This window comes from Gymnoscopelus microlampas, assembly GCF_963454915.1.
Source record: "Gymnoscopelus microlampas genome assembly, chromosome: 12".
NCBI classification, from domain to species: domain Eukaryota; kingdom Metazoa; phylum Chordata; class Actinopteri; order Myctophiformes; family Myctophidae; genus Gymnoscopelus; species Gymnoscopelus microlampas.
The window spans coordinates 31,677,493-31,694,250 of NC_139949.1; the positions used below are offsets into that span (position 1 = coordinate 31,677,493).

At 39.3% G+C, this 16,758-nt stretch overlaps 1 protein-coding gene across 1 annotated transcript in view; it reads left to right on the forward strand.

The window, feature by feature from the left end:
• The first annotated feature begins 3,737 nt into the window (after positions 1–3,737).
• Positions 3,738–16,758, forward strand: part of ophn1 (oligophrenin 1) — a 34,081-nt gene continuing 21,060 nt past the window's right edge. The window contains exons 1-11 of the mRNA XM_084074969.1: positions 3,738–4,031; positions 6,169–6,264; positions 6,587–6,648; positions 7,810–7,881; positions 10,845–10,946; positions 11,040–11,150; positions 11,789–11,893; positions 12,855–12,984; positions 13,079–13,179; positions 14,516–14,607; positions 15,217–15,295. Coding sequence (XP_083931095.1) covers positions 3,878–4,031; positions 6,169–6,264; positions 6,587–6,648; positions 7,810–7,881; positions 10,845–10,946; positions 11,040–11,150; positions 11,789–11,893; positions 12,855–12,984; positions 13,079–13,179; positions 14,516–14,607; positions 15,217–15,295 — 1,104 coding nt within the window. The 5' untranslated portion in view covers positions 3,738–3,877. The remainder of the gene's footprint in view (positions 4,032–6,168; positions 6,265–6,586; positions 6,649–7,809; positions 7,882–10,844; positions 10,947–11,039; positions 11,151–11,788; positions 11,894–12,854; positions 12,985–13,078; positions 13,180–14,515; positions 14,608–15,216; positions 15,296–16,758) is intronic.

Consider the following 16,758-nt stretch of genomic DNA (forward strand, 5'->3'; position numbering starts at 1 on the left):
GGGGTTTAAGTGGTTAAAAAACTATCAGTTTTCAGTGGTACGGTATGAAAACTCTGGTGGTGTTATTCTGGGAGAAAGTCTGAACAGAATGTCCTCTTGATCATTCAGAGGGTCACTGGTCAAATCTAAATGTTACCAGCCTATGCTCTGTTAAATTGATTCCGTTTTAAGCCTGACTGAAGGCTCTGTCTGGAAAATAGGTGAACATTTTTAGTACATTAATGCTGACATTATGTGAGTGAATTCTGTCAGGTAAGTGTGTGCGGTGGATGGTGGTGGGTGGTAGTGCTCAAAGACAGCAATGTCCCTGTTATGGTCTAGTAGTGAAGTGTAGCAGGATCTTAATAGAAATTGCATATGGTCTAGTCATAAAGGGGGACATCTGGATAGCAATGGCCATATGGCATAGTCTTATATAGAGCAGTGGTTCTCAACCTGTGGGTCTAGACCTGGATTTTTCTTTTTTTCCTGGGGGGGAGCTTATAGATCGGCTATTTTCACAATATTTATCTGTGGAACCAAGTCAAATTAAATGTAGCCTAATACCTCAACTCCTACAATCCCAAGTGCTTATCAGGGGGTCCGCAGTTCAAATATGATTATTTTGGGGGTCCCCAGTTAAAATATGATTATTTTGCAGGGGTCATGGCCTGAAAATGTGCCTGGGCACCAATGGCCCTATGCCTATGTGGTGTAGTGTAGGGGGCCATCTGTAGTCCAATAAAGAGATTGCAATGGTTTCTCAAATTGCAGTCAGAGCCAGAGTGCTAGCTAGCCTACAATCCTTAGCATAAGCATAATAACAATATTATAAATATAAATAATAAATTACTATGTTGCCCCATAAGCAAAATTGGCATTTTTTCTACAAGCCAAAACAAAATGTCTCTTTTTATATGCTGGGCATTTAAGACACCACTGACGTGAGCAAATATTTATGTTCCTGTTTATACATCACATATGATTGTGTTTATATAGCCTAATCACAATTTAAACAATGAAATAGTTGTCAATTTTTTGATAATAACAATGTATTAATTCGACCAAATTTGTACAGTAACTACATTTTCAGTTAGAGAAAAAAAATATTAGACAAAGTCAAGAAGGAGAGAAGGTGCCTATCGAAATTCCTCCATTATTTTCTGGTCCAAATTGAGGTCCAAAGGCCATGATGCGCGTCACGCTTCCACGCACACTGCACTCCGCAGTAATTAATATTAAAGCTCTGCTTTATATTCATCATAGATCTCGCCATTGATCCAATCCATGACGGTCGAACTTCAACATAGTGTTTGTTTGCACTTTCTTTATTTTTAACCCGTACATCTACATAAACGTTCAGATTTCAAATATAAAGTGCTTACCCCATGGCCACGGATGTTATAATCATGTACGGGTCCTCAGAAGTACCCGTATCTTCCGTATTGTTCAATAAAAAGCATTTTAATCTGATTGGTGGCTATTTTCTCATAGAGTTATGATGTATCAGAGTGCAATACACCTCGCAACCGATAGGGTCACGTGGTTGAAAATACGAAAATAGCCACTGATCGGATTAAATGTTTTTTATTGAACAATACGGAAGATACAGGTACTTCAGATGCCGTATATAATTTTAACATCCGTGGCCATGGGGTAGGCACTTTATATTTGAAATCTGAACGTTTATGTAGATGTACGGGCCAAATAGGGAGAAAGTGCAAACACTACGTTGAAGTTCATCCATGACTGTCATAAATCATGTCTCAGCCAGTGCTATCCCATTCCCAGATCAAGACGGTCATATAAATTTTGTGCAGTGCCACGATAATCCCAATTACCTTCATTATTTAATACAAATTAAAGACTTTAATTAAAGAAGAAAAATATGGTCACTCCCCTGGACAAGATTGTCTTTATTTTACATGGATTTTGCAGAACTTTCTGTCCCTTTAAGGGTGTGGGAAGAGGGCTGTCCCGAGGAATCTGGATGCGCTCGGTTCAGTTTGATCTGTAGCTCTACTTTAAATATGTGGAATAAAGGGGCTGTGTGTTAAAGTATTCCATTGTGACTGAATCACGTGTTAATAATTGTATAGTGAATCACGAGTGGTGTTTTTTTGTCTGAACAGGTTTTTCCGTCCTGCTGATTTAGCGAAATCTGTCCAAAATGACAGAACGAGGTTTCATGAAAAGGGAACAGGTTTTGGAATGGAACGCACTATATCCCCCCATATCGGACAGCTCTCCAGTGTTGCCATGTCCGCTTATTATATGCGGCTTTGGGCTTATTTTTCTGTGAAGTTGCTTGTAAATATTGGTAGTTGTGGGTTGTGGCTCGTTTCTAAAGTGTAGTTGCTTATTTGGTCTTCTTGTCTCTAAAGTGTAGTTGCTTATTTTGGCTTGCTTCACAATTTTTAAATAATTTCAACCAGTGGTTCGTAATATTTTCATGTCAAGGACCCCCAATATGTACAATTAATATGTATTTGTCCCGGCTAAACCCCCATCTGAAAATGTTTTGTGCCACTAGGGAGCAATCGTAGCCTACCAGATTTGTGTTGTTAGAATGTTTCAAAAATCTTTCAAATATTCCACATTCTATTCAAGATTTTTTTGGAAAATAGCAGATCTACAAGCTCATCTACAATCGTTGTGAGCTTGTATATGGGCTATTTTCAATATATCTAGGTTTAAGTGCTCATAACTGCTTCTTTTGGGCTTGTTTTCCTAAACCTGGTTGCTTATTTCTCTCACAAAATATGGCAACACCGGACAGCACTCCTTAATTATACGGCGTTCCACTTCCAACAAGGAAAAAACTGGCAGTACAAAATAAGTGCGCTCAGTGCTTTATTTCCGAACGCACTAGTGTATTTACATTACTACGTGTACAGGAATCATATGGAAACACATTTATGCTTTGCTTAATGTTTATGAGATTTGGCTTTGCTGTACGGCACATGCGGGCACACGACTGGGCTGCTAGGCAGCGGGATACCAAGGACCCCATGGTTTCTTTCTGCTATTCTGAGAACGTGATCTGTGTTGCCAGGTTTTGTGAGAGAAACACGCAACCAGGTCTATGAAAATAAGCCCAAAAGAAGCCCATTAGGCCACATGAGCACTTGATTGATTGAATACTTTATTAACAGTTTTCCAAAAAAAAGCACAGGAAGTACAGTTTTATACAAGGTCTGCTAAAATGATTAACCCTAGTAATATATGATAATATATTATATATATAAACAGTAATATAACCCTCTAGTCTAGATATATATAACTCTATGGATTAAACCCAAGAAAGCACTATGATGGCTTGTTTCCATTGGGGCCTGTGTATTCAATTCATCGATACATTTAATGACAGACAAATAAAACCTATTATGACAAATCTAAACCTATATGCATCGGCTATTTGAAATAGCCGATCTACAAGCTCACAATTGTGAGCTTGTAGATCTGCTATTTTCGATAACTATTGCAATAAAATGTGGAATATTTTTTAAACATTAATGCTCCCTGGCACAAAACATTTTCATGAAAGAATATTTGAGAACCACTGGTTTAAATAATAATAAAACATAAAATTGGAAGCAAACCTAAATAAGCAAGTACACTTTAGAAACAAGCCCCCCCCCTCCCAAAAAAAACCGCTACCCGCAACTAACAATATTTACAAGCGACATTACAGAAAAACAAGCCCAAAGTCGCTTATAATACGCGGACATGGCAACGCTGGACGTGAGGCGAAAACGCGGACTGCAGCTTTAACGTCAAGTCGCCTCTCTGTCCAAACTGACCAGAAACGAATAATGATGATAATAACCAGCAACGATAAACAAAATTGACCAAACATAAGACAATTGAACATTGTATTAACTTGGTTAGAGCAACAATGGGGCATCCGCCTCTCGAGTTCAGTGATTGTTATCTGGACAGTCCCGGCTTCAGGGAGAGACTCAAATGTTATGAAGTTGAATTGGAAAGAACGAGTAAATTCCTCAAAGATGTCATTAAAGATGGCAACAATGTCATCAATGCAATAAAGGGTAAGCATTAATATCTTCTCCCTTCTCTTTAGTAGATGCTAGCCTTAAGCCGTCATACTAGCCTACTGTAGCCTTATTATTATGGGCATTGTTTGCACAACACAATAAGGTTGGGCCATTTTGAGGATCTGGAGATCATTCTGTAGGCCTATTATGTGGTTAGTGGGCACAAATGCAAACGTTTTTGTCAGTGGTGGAAGAAGCATTCATATATTTTATATTATATCAATACTGCAATGTGATACTCTGTTACAAGTACAAGTCCTTGATAAAAGAAAAATGTGCTTGAGTAAAAGTACAAAAGTATTGGTATAAAAATGTACTTAAATAACCAAAAGTATAAAGTACTCCATTGTGCAGAATGTCCCATTTCACAAGATCAAAATGTGTACAAATATTTTGAAAATGGCACATGTACATGCTCACAATGCTCACTATTTTCAAATGGCTGAAACAATAAATAAATATATATATAGGGCTGAAGTAGTTAATGTATGTTTAGTGATAATAATCTAAATCTGCTAAATTACTAGTAACTAAAGCTGTCAAATAATTGTAGAGGAATAAAAGTACAATATTTGACTCTGAGATGTAGTGGAGTACAAGTAAAAGTATTGCAAATGGGAAATACTCCAGTAAAGTAAACATTCCTCAAAAGTTTTCTTAAGTACAGTACTTGAGTAAATGCTTAGTTACTTTACACCACTGGGTATAGTGGGCACACATTCAAAAGTTTTTGTACTAGCATCTGGGGAAGCATCATTTGAGTGAGTCAGTGAGAGATGGATGTCTGAACTGAACATGATACGGGCATACATTTATCATAACGATAAAATCATGCTGTAGCATGTTTGTTTAATGTAACTTGCTGCATTGTTGCAGTTCTTAATGACATTGTACTGTGGCTTCGAACCTACTATGCTTCTAATTAAAAAGTTAGATTATGTCCAGCCCGTTGCACCTGTTGACATTTTTGACCAGTGTCACTGATGGCATACATGATGTCATTACTGTACGGGTCTTTGTCACACCAACGAGTGGAACAGTGTTTGTTTTGTATGGCCCACCAAGATTACATTTTGCAGCCCAAAACACAATGCCAAGCGTTTTATCTTGAAAACAGAAACTGTCATTATAGTCTGTCTGCAAAGTGGAGACTGTCCAATATTCAGTCTTTGCTCTGGACAGAAAAGTTTGTTGTTAGGAGTGTGGGAGCCTATTCAAAGACAAATGATCTCATTTACTAACCGGTTCCCCGTCTGTGAAAACCTCTGAGGTAATTATGAATATGCTGATGCATGTGCAACATTGCATTGCACAACATGCATTATGTTTGTGGTTGTTGTTGTTAGTTCCCCATACCCACTCAGAACTCTGTTTGTTATCACTGTGCCTCTCTGATTGATGGTGTACTGTACACCTGATATTATTAGGGTTAGCTACCTTAGCCCAGATCTATATCTATAGCTTTGAATGTATGTTTTGAAATGTTTGGATAGGTTAGTCAAATTAGTTAGTTAGAATTCAGGAAATGCAAGAATTGGTGCTACCACTTTAGTTTTTATCATGAAAATATTCTGGCACATAATGGAGACCAACAGCAAATGTATGGTTTTAGATAACAGATTACCAATGTTTAAAAAACAAACAAAAAACTACATGATATCAATTTGAAAATGTGTTTCTTTCTATTTGAGAACATTTGACTTATTAGCATGAAATAAATACAAATAAATAAAGTTGAACCTTTTGATAGAAAAAAATAAGTATAAACTTCAATATATGAAAACATAAATAACATTTAACTTTACACTTACCACTTACACAAAATGTTTCAAATGTAGCCGATCTACAAGCTCGCAATGCATAGCTTGTAGATAGGCTATTCTTCTTTCTTTTGCCTATAGTAACATAGGGACACCAGGTTGAAAGTGGTTAAAAATCAGGACACACCATCTGCATAATTGTAGATACTGATTAGAGTAGTAAACTTAGTAGTAAAAGAAAATCACATATTGGCCGATATTTCTGCCAGACTGATGTATCGGCTGGAGTATAATATATAATAATAATACAATCTTCCTCCACTTATAGTGAATGTGAAGCTTTGACATAATCAAACCTACTTTTTCCACAGGTTATTCTGTGGCAGTACAGAAGTTCTCTGAGACCCTGGGCGTATTCAAGTTTGACTTTATTGGTGACTCCCTAACAGATGATGAGATTAACATTGGTAAGATGATGTCATTGACAATGTATCATATACACTCATGCTGCATTTACTGCACACCTATGCCCCATTCCACTATTCTTTCAGTGTTCATTTTCAGAGCTATTTCCATCGTAATGCACAACAATGCAATTCATAATGACATTGTCATTAGTATGTGTGGTCTCTTTATATTATGTTATATTTGTACAGTCAGTGTAATTACTTCAGGTCTAATGATATTTGCATGTTAATTTTGTTTTTGTTTTTACATATGTTTTTAATGCAATGTACTGCACACAGTATGTACTGTGTATAATATACTGTATTGTTTCTTTGCCTTTAGCTGAGTCTTTTCAAGAGTTTGCTGGTCTGCTCCAGGAAATTGAGCATGACAGGATGATGCTGGTGGGTTATCAACATCCTCTTCGTTCACTCTACATCCTCTTGACCATGTGTTTTGTTCCCATGATATCACAATACAAGGATATTGACATGTCTAAGCACACTCTAGTGCCTCTTCCTAACTCAAACGGCCAAACAGAGACAATTGCTACAGTAATTACCTCACATAGAAGAAAAGTCTGTGTGCCAGCAACAACAAGAGGTGCAACCTTAAATGTAGCAGAAGATCAGCAAGGAAGGAGGTGCAACACTCTCTCATACCCAGAGAAAATAACTTCAGGATGTTAAGTAATTCCTGTTAGACTGGGTTTTCCAGTTATAGGTGGCTATTGTCATATACCTAACAGTAGAGCCCGACCGATTTTTGGGTCTGATGCCGATCCCGATTTTGGAGAATCCTAGCCCACCAACAACAATGTTTTGATCGTTTGATCAAATTGTGCAAAATCGGCGCTCAGTTGGCGCAATGGTAAAGTCCCTGCCCACCACCATGTAGGCTGTGGGTTACCACCGCCTACATGGTGGATGCACCACCGTGGTGCATCCGGCTTTGTCAGGCGTCTATGCAAACACAATTGGTCTGTGTTTGGGGGAGGGAAGCCGGGCGGGGAAGGTGATATTGATCATTGCACATACTCATACGGGCTGGGGCGGTACCTGTCAGCGGGGAGTGTTGGGTAGGACAGGCTCTACGTACTCCTGCTGGGGGCTCCTCACTGGCAGGTGAGTCAGTAGGATACAACAGCAGTGACAACACAGAAATGTGTGGGGGGGGGAATCAATTGGCATAACGACTAAATTGGGGAAAAAAGGGGTAAATATACTAATAGAATCTGCTTAATCAGTTGTAATACATTTGAAAAACTTAGAAACATTCGAAATGTTTCACCTATAATGACATGCCGAAAATTGGGATGCCAGGTTGAAAGTGGTTAAAAATTGAGACAAATCGATTGCAGAATTAAGTAAAATAATGACTGATATATCAGCTGGACTGATGTATTGGTCTAGCTGACAGTGAGTGGGTTAGATGTGTTGATAAACAGTGACATCTACTGGTGTTTTTTCTTCCTAGTTTTCAGGTTTTGTGCTGAGCTCATTTCAACTTTTTATTTATTAATGGTGAAGATTATCCAAACTACTGTTAAATCCATTCCTTTTCAGGTTCAGAATTCTTTTGATCTGCTCATTAAGCCACTGGAGAAGTTCCGCAAAGAACAGATTTCAGTAACAAAAGTGAGTTGATTTTTTGTTTATTGTAAGTTTGCTCTTCTTCAATATAAAGAAAATGGATAGCAGTGGATTCATTGTTGTGTTTACAAACAAAATGTGTGGAGTTTCACAATTACCTTTGTTCTTTTGTGGCAGCTCTACCCAGACCTCCCCAAAGAATTGTATAACACCACTTCTCTTAATGACAACCTTATACCATATAGGCCACACATACAGCCTTCACTATGTGAGATGAGATAAAATAATACGATACAGTACACAAAACATACAGTCTTATTGCACTTAGTTATTGCACATGGCATGGACTTTATTGCTGATTCAGCAGCTTAATCAAATGCGGCGGAACCTATGAGATGTATTTATTTTTTTATTGGGGAGCCTAAAGCACCTTTCCGAGGGAAATGAAATCTTGCTGGCCAGTCTCAACATGCTGTTATAATGATTTTTGGAACAACAATTTTGGAGCTGATCCTAAGCCGCCTGGAAATGTTTGATTTTAGCTGCACTGAAATATTTAAAGGCCTTTGGTAAGGAAAAAGGGGACCTTGCGGTGCACAAACAAGTGCTCAGGTGACAGCCACCAAGGGATTTTATATTCTATTGCACTGTTTTCCAAATAGTGGGACCAATTTTCCATAAATCCATAGTAGAGGGAAAAAATACTTTTAAGAAGTAGTGAAAAAAAAATTCTCTTTTAGGTCTCGAGCTAAAAAGTTTGGGAACCACTGCTTTGTTGAACAAGTATAAAATAGTACTTATGTGCTTAATCAAAATGATTGATTTAGTCGATTACAAAAACATCTGTTATCTTGTGCCGTCGATTCATTGATATATTGATATATAATAAAAAGTTATCTCATCTTGATTAATCAAAGTTGTTGATAGGATAATCGATAAGAAATCATTGATAGCTGTTGTAACCCTAGTGTTGGTACACTACATATCCAATGAGGTTTTTATTTAGTTGGAGATTGTATAACTATTGCAGGAACTCTTGAAGATATCTGATCTTCGGTAAAACAAAGCACAAACAAAACCATATTTTTCCATTAGGCTGGTATGCCCAGAGTAGACTATTTGAGCTTCCTTTGCCTTTTTTGTCTTTGTTCTCTGAGCCAGAACTGCAGCAGGGGGATCGTAATCATTGTGAGCTGGCATGTGATGTATAGGCTATATGCTCCATGGTGTACACAAAACTAACTGTGAATAGGAGGAAGGATCATGTGAAGGAGGTAATTAGCATACAGATTCGAGGGGACATGACAAAAACATTTTTTAAAGGAAAAAAATAAAGAAAAATCCTCTCTCACACTTATGCTAGAGTGCCAGTAATTACCCTCTCCTGTGCCAATCGTGGACCAAGGTGGCCTACCCCTGGTCTAAGCAAATGCATGCCAGTCAACGGTGTGCGTTGAATAAAGTGGTGTTTCTAAGTGCTCTATGTAAATCAATGCCATTCTTCTTCGTCTTGCATTGTGTGCGTTTTTTGAAACAGAAACTGCTCCAGAATAATGTTGTGGAGCTGTGTCACTCAGTAACCTGAGCCATGACCAGAAGAGTTATTGTCTGTCTGTCTGTCTGAAGTGGTACACAAACTGTTTGCTCTATTACTGTAATATTTAAAATAGGGCTGGGCAATTAACTGAAAATATATAGAAACCAATATTTAGAACCAATAATGACAAAAAACAATGTTTGAGGAGGTGAAGATGACCCCAGTGTGCACCTGGTCTTGATTATTGTGGGCTGTCCTGTGGTTGATATGGACTGTTTCCTTTTATGTATCAAAATGTATACAATTTAAAATATTTTAAGATAAATCTCTCTACATTCCAGTTCGTTTCTTTTATCTGCTTATCCTTATCCAGTGTTTGCTTATAGTGAGGCACACAGTTTCTTCAGGAACTGTCTAGTTGGTTAATAACCACATAGTCTCTCGAGACAGACTGTTGGCTCACACAATTTCCAAATGCGTCCGTCTAACAGTGTGCAACAATAGTGTTGAAAATATGAAGAAAATACGTTTGTCTTGCATTTGCAATCCTGCAAATAACTACTACTGTAAATCAAATTAGTTGAAGCCTATCTAGCTGGCTGCCTAGCAGAAATGGAATAAAACATTTTTTAAAGTCGTTTTACAATATAAGGTATTGGGCGGCCGATTGGGAACCGGAAGGTTCCCAGTTCGATCCCGGGCTCCCCCAGAGTTAGTGTCGAAGTGTCCTTGAGCAAGACACTGAACCCCTAATTGCTCCCTATGAGCAGGTTGGTGCCTTGCATGGTTTTCTCCGCGCTCGGTGTATGAATGTGTGTGTGAATGTAATGCACAATCATTGTGAAGCACCTTGGATAAAGGCGCTATATTAATGCACCATTAATAAATATATAATAAAATACATTTATGGAAATGATAACTTTTGCGAGGCATGGTTACAGACTGTAGCATTTAGAGATTATCTGGCTTGAGAGCCTACGGTTTTGTGTGTTTGTGTGTTTGTATCCAAGGTCACCCATCCTTCATTCATAATTTCACTATAATCTGTGAGGATGGTCTGTAATCCTTGCCTGATAATCAGCCTCAAGCTGCGTGGAGCTTCAGTCTGACATTAGCTGCAGTGTCCGCGATTACGAGGGGGAGGGGATTCAAATTTCCCTAAACCAATCACAAGAGATCCACGGATCCGCCTACATCTGACTTCATCGCACAGCTTGTTTTAGCAGCTATTCGCTGATTGGCTTGTCGTTAGACCACCCCCACCTCCGACTCTGATTTGACAGGTTTTTCTTCGACCGTGAAAAGCCATAGGCTCACATTATGACACCAGACCAAGAGGAGCAGTCCACTCAGAGAGTGGGCGGGGTCTATGGTCTGGAACAAGGCTACTGTAATCCTATATCACTATGCTGATTTTTGATTTTATAAGTCTGTGATCTCAATGAATCATGACTGTATATCTGTCCTTTAGGAGAGAAGGAAGAAGTTTGAGAAGGAGAGTGAAAAATATTACTCTCAGGTAGATAAACACCTGAATCTCTCCGCCAAGAAGAAAGAGAGTCAGCTCCAAGAGGTTAGCTGAAGTACCACAAAGATTTACCATCAACAATATGTATGTCTGAAACAAGTGGGAAAAAGTTTATTTTTGTTTTTGTAACCCTTCTAGGCGGATGAACTCCTAGACAAAGAGAGAATGAACTTCTATGAGTCGTCGGTGGAGTATGTGTATCAGATCCATCAGGTGCAGGACAGGAAGAAGTTTGACGCGGTTGAGCCCGTGAGTGCTGTCCGTCATCTCTCACACTTCCTCTCGCTTACATGGTCCCACAAAGTGTTGGTTGGAATCCCAAAATAAATAATTAAAAATAGAATGTGGGTTCATAAATGATATTTGTACTTAGGCTGTCCTGAAAGTTTATTATAATAAGAGAAATTTAAAGTCAACAACACAGTAGTCTGTGACTTGACTTCAGTGCGCTGACTCTCTCTGTGCTGTGGGCAATTCCAGCAGGACTGCACCTTTTCTGGTGTGTTTGACTTGTGTTGGAGTGTTGGCACACTGAAAGAAAACTAAAGGTAAACTACAAGTACAAAATGGCTGCCAATTGGGCTGCCATGGTGCTTCTTCTTCCCTATTGGTTGATGCCCAGTCAAAGTTCGCCAATGCTGAACTCCAAGCTTCACATATGTTGGACTTCACATGCTTCAACGCCATCAGTGTGCCACAACGTGGCGCGCCACCCGTTTGCTCCCATAGAATGGAAGTGAACGGGGAAGCTGATGGTTCTCATGTGTATGAAGCATATTTTTCCATTAGGCTGGTATGCCCATGTGTGCCTAGGTGCCACTGTCACTTTGAGAATGATTTATGTTGGTGATTTTGATACTCTCCCAATCTATGCTTTGGTTGGACAGGTCCTGGCATTTCTTCACAGCATTTTTACACTCAATAACCTGACAGTGGAGATGACTCAAGATTTCATGCCCTACAAACAGGAACTGCAGCTGAGCTTGCAAAATGTAAGTTATTATGTTGCTGATGTGAAATGATGTACACTGAGGTTTAAAGGAGTGGACCATACCGGTGGTCTATGACCATGACCCACATACTTGACATTACTAATGACCGTTTTCCGAAGCATACCACAGTGTTTTTATTGCAGATTCTTTTCATTTGTGTATGGAATGAAAATAAACTTGCAGAGGCTTAAAACTTAGAAATTCAAAGATTTATAACTTCTTTACTGTACAATGATGTTCAGCCAACATTGACTGAAGTAAATCTGGTAACATTTTAATGAGTTTGGACTGGAGAAAATGTACACAAAATCTGATGTTAAAGTCAATGTTTGTATAGCAAGCTGATCCTGTGAATAAACAATGATATGTATTGTTTATTCACCTTTTTTAACACATCAGGTGCCAGCATTTTTTCATAACAACTTACCGTGGGTGCCAGCATTCTCCCCATTGACTGCGCTTTGCTGTTTAAAGCTTCCGCGTGCGTTACAAGCAAATCCACGCAAAAAAAAGCATCGATTCATGTTGTGCCATAAGCCTGGCTACAGGCTGGAACCATAACATTTCCCTGCCGAGTTACAACGGGGGGGGGGGGATCGCGCATCGCGCATGACCGGTTTTCCCCACAGGAAACATATTCGGAGATATAGGCGTTTCAAAGTAGGAAATAGACAGGAAGCGGATGGGAAAAAAAAATATGTTTCCGGTGAGCGATCTGGCACTTCCTTCGCAGGATTACAATGGGTGCTCCCAGAGCTGCTCTAGCCCCGCCCGCGCGGAGAGAAACGAAAAAAACAAAAAGACTAAACTCACGGTTCAGACCGTGTTCGGCACCGAAGCAGCGGAAGCGCGACTATGTAAACACACGGTTCAGACCGTGTTCGGCACCCGATGTGTTAAGATCCCTTGATTGGCCTCCCATAGCCATCTATAATAGCTGTCTTGGCCCTTTCATGTCCAGACAAGGAACCACTATGAGAGCACACGGGAGGAGATGGAGGAGCTGATGAAGAGAATGAAACATCCATCGCAGATTTGTAAAATACATAGCCATGGAATCATGGAGGGTTACCTGTATTGTCAGGAGAAGTGTAGGTATACCATCCATGCACACACACAAACATTTTGACTATGTTCTTACTCTGACATGCTCTGACGTGATCTTTCTTTTTTTTGTCTCAAAAGGGGCGTTGGGCATGACCTGGGTCAAGTACTACTGCAAGTATCACAAGGACAGCAGAATGTTGGTCATGGTGCCCTGTGAACAGAAACCTACAGCGAAACAGGTACATGAAAGCAATCATTCTGCTTTGTATTATATGACCCACTTGCGACCTTGAATACTCTATTTATACTCTGTGACTTTTACCCTATGTATATGATTCTCAAGACTGCTTTCTCTTAATGTTGTGTTAAAGAAAAAGCTTTATTGTCTCCGCCAGGCCGAAGGCATGGCCGAAACTATGTTTTGCACCCTGTCCGTCAGTGTGTCGGTCTCTGAACAGCTAGTCTCCGGCACCGTTGACCAGATCGACGTGAAATTGTGCACACACACTCCCTGGATGCCAGAGCAGAACCTCTGCCCCGACTTCTTCACATGGGCCTGTTATAGCGCCACCAGGAGGCCGATGTTTGCAAAACTCATTTTTGGATATTACTCCTACAGATTTTGTCCAAACATCACTCAAATCGGTACACAGTATCTCTATAGTCAGTAAACCAAACGTGTCTGTCAGATTTTTCATATTCCATCGTTAGTTTGCAGGAGTGGTTCGTTTTCAACAAAATGCCTCAAATCATGAACACAGCATACGATTTCAGTGTTTTTTTTCACGTATATATTCCCACTAGGCTGAGGAAGAAATGCCATATTTCAAATCAGCCTATAACAGGCCGACTCATGTTTATACCTATAACTGCACCGATCTGCGTAAAACGTTGTATGCACACCCCCTAGAGGCCAAGGAAAAATGTTGGCCTTGCATTTTTCACATCTGCCTTTCATAGCGGACCAGGAAGCCGACTTATGTGGTACAACTTTTTTGATATTACTGATTCAGATTTTATCCAAATATCACGCAAATCGGTACACATGATCTTTATAGTCCTGTGATCTACGACGGATCTGTCCGATTTGTCCTGATTGGCTGAGATTGGCATCTAAAGTTTGCAGGAGTTGCCCGTTTTGAACAAAATGCTTCAACTCATGAACGCAGTGTCCGATTGCTGTGAAACTTACACGCACATTCCCACTACGTTGAGGAACAAATGCCACCCTTTTCACATTGGGATATTATAGCGCCACCAGGAGGCCATTTTTTGCGAAACATTTTTTTTTATATTGCCCCTACATATTTTGTCCAAACATCACGCAAATCGGTACTCATTATCTCTATGGTCACGTGTTCAAGTCTTATCTGTCCGATTTTTCATATTCCATCCTGATTGGCGAATTCCGGACGTTGCTAGCCCACAATAACCTACCTGACCTGGCGGAGACCTTTGCTCCAAGGAGCACTTTTTCTAGTTATTTATCTCTCTCACACACGCACGCGCACACGCCGTGTGTCTCTTGTCTCTCTAATTACAATTTTCCAATCTGTTTGATTTTTTCTCCTCCAGGGTACGACAGAGCTGACGCTTAAATCCTGCATCCGCCGGAAGACTGAATCCATAGACAAGCGCTTCTGCTTTGACGTTGAGACTAATGAGAGGTTAGCACATGAAATAAAACAACAGCAACTCACAAACTGTGAAATGAGGTAACATTTACGCCTTGTGGGATAAACGTGTTTAAGCAGTGAGGTGAACAGGTGGCCTACAAGGACACAATGTTAGGGCAAACTGGATTCCAGCCCAAACAATGCCTTGGCAACAGGCTTCTGCTGGTAACAGATGGCAAAGTCAGTGAATTCAGGCTGGGGGGGGGGGAACGCATTGAACAGGTCATTTAGTACAGACTGCTTAAAAGACACATCTGCCATAGGCTGACATGTCATCATATTCAGTTTATTTTTTGAAATCTGTGAAATGCTTGAATTTTCCTGAAGGTGTACGAAGTATGTGTGAATTATGCATTATGTGCGTGAAAGTATTTATTATGAACATAACACCACATAACTTCATAGTCTTCTGATTCACTTATAATACCATTCTAAGCTTGTCAGACTGGTCTCAGATGTCAAATTGTAATGTAACCCCTCCCCTGGATGATTGCTTGTCACATTAGGTGTTGTCGAAAATGAATAATGGTGTTTTTTTTTGTTCCTTTTCTGACACTTTGTTACTACTTTGTTACACTTTGTTCTATCGCCATACTGTAGAAACACACCCGTCACATTCCAGGCTCTTTCGGAGGGGAACAGGAAGTTGTGGATGGAAGTAATGGATGGAAAAGAGCCTGTGAGTTAAATTATTTTCATTTCATTTATCAGGAAGCTATTTTCCATTTCATTTATCAGGAAGCTATTATTGTAACATGGAGAATATTTTCATATATTTGAAGCAAATGTATTGTTTTTGCCAGGATGTGAATTTTATTTGGATTGACACCTGTGATACATTCAAAAACTATTAAAAATAAATAATTAAATCTATCTCTCTCTCTCTATCGCTAACCTCTCTCATCTCAGAAAAAGGGAAGCTCTCTAATACAGAAAAAGGGAAGCTAGGCAGCATAGATCCTTTTAAAAATTCAAATTAATGTGCCCTTCAATATAGAGTATAGCAAGCAGAAAGGGCTTCTCTTGCTAATGACGCCCACACCTTCTGACCTACAGACTGTGAACTGAGTGCATCCATCTAATCATGTGTATATATAGCACAGTATACACATAAACTCACTTACAATCACCCCAAAGATCTAAAACATAGAAGGTATCTACAATAACAATCTGCACTGTATCATATGTATTCCGTTCTGATTTGTGCACATGCTATATCATTTTTAAGTGGTAGACTTTCCATCAACCCTTTCTTTGTTTTCCCTGACTCACATATCAAGCCTCAGATTTCTTTTAAATATGTGCGGTTTTAGAGTAAAAAAAAAAAAGGAAAGTGATGCCATCACTGAGTAGAATGCATGCACAGTAAAATCCTGAGTTCAATCAATACAATGTATCCAGAGAGTATCTCAAGAGAGTTTACTAATGGAACCACTCGGAGTTGAATGAACACTCAGGATTTCACTGTGTAGTTCAGCAATGGATGCTGCTTCAGTGTGGCTGCTTGGATATCATCATTATCTTGCCAGCGGATGTGAAAATGAAAAGGGTGCAGTTTTCAGTTCCTCATTGATATATCTCAGCAAAAATGACACTTCTTTTCAACAAATTCTGACAATGCAGACTGTAGGTTTGTTCTGCAAAGAGATATGCTGAGCTGTCATTCAGGCAAGAGTTATTTCTATCAGTCAGATGAATGCACAGAGGCCAGGAGTTATTTCTATCAGTCAGAGGTTTTATTGTGGTTATTATGGTTACCCCGCTTTAGTCTTATTTTGATAGAAAATATAGTGAGATTTTTAGGCAAGTAGTGGAAAATGAAAGCATGTGAAAGGCAACACTTATAACAATGGTAATGAATAAGCATGAGCCCATATGGTGCTTGCCAAAAACAAAATGTGTTACTCTGAATTGAATTCTCACCTCCAGGTCTACTATCATCTTCACTATCTTCTCAGATGAAACTGTTGTGAAGTAAAAAACTATTAGCTTGAACACATAAATCAGAGAAATGCACATTCAATACTATTTACTATTTTACTATTTAAGCAATGAGATAGTTTGCCACCAAGGTGAACAAATTAATCATTGAGATGAATCTGTGAAAAAACTGTGCCTTACTGATTCCTACTCCATCATTTG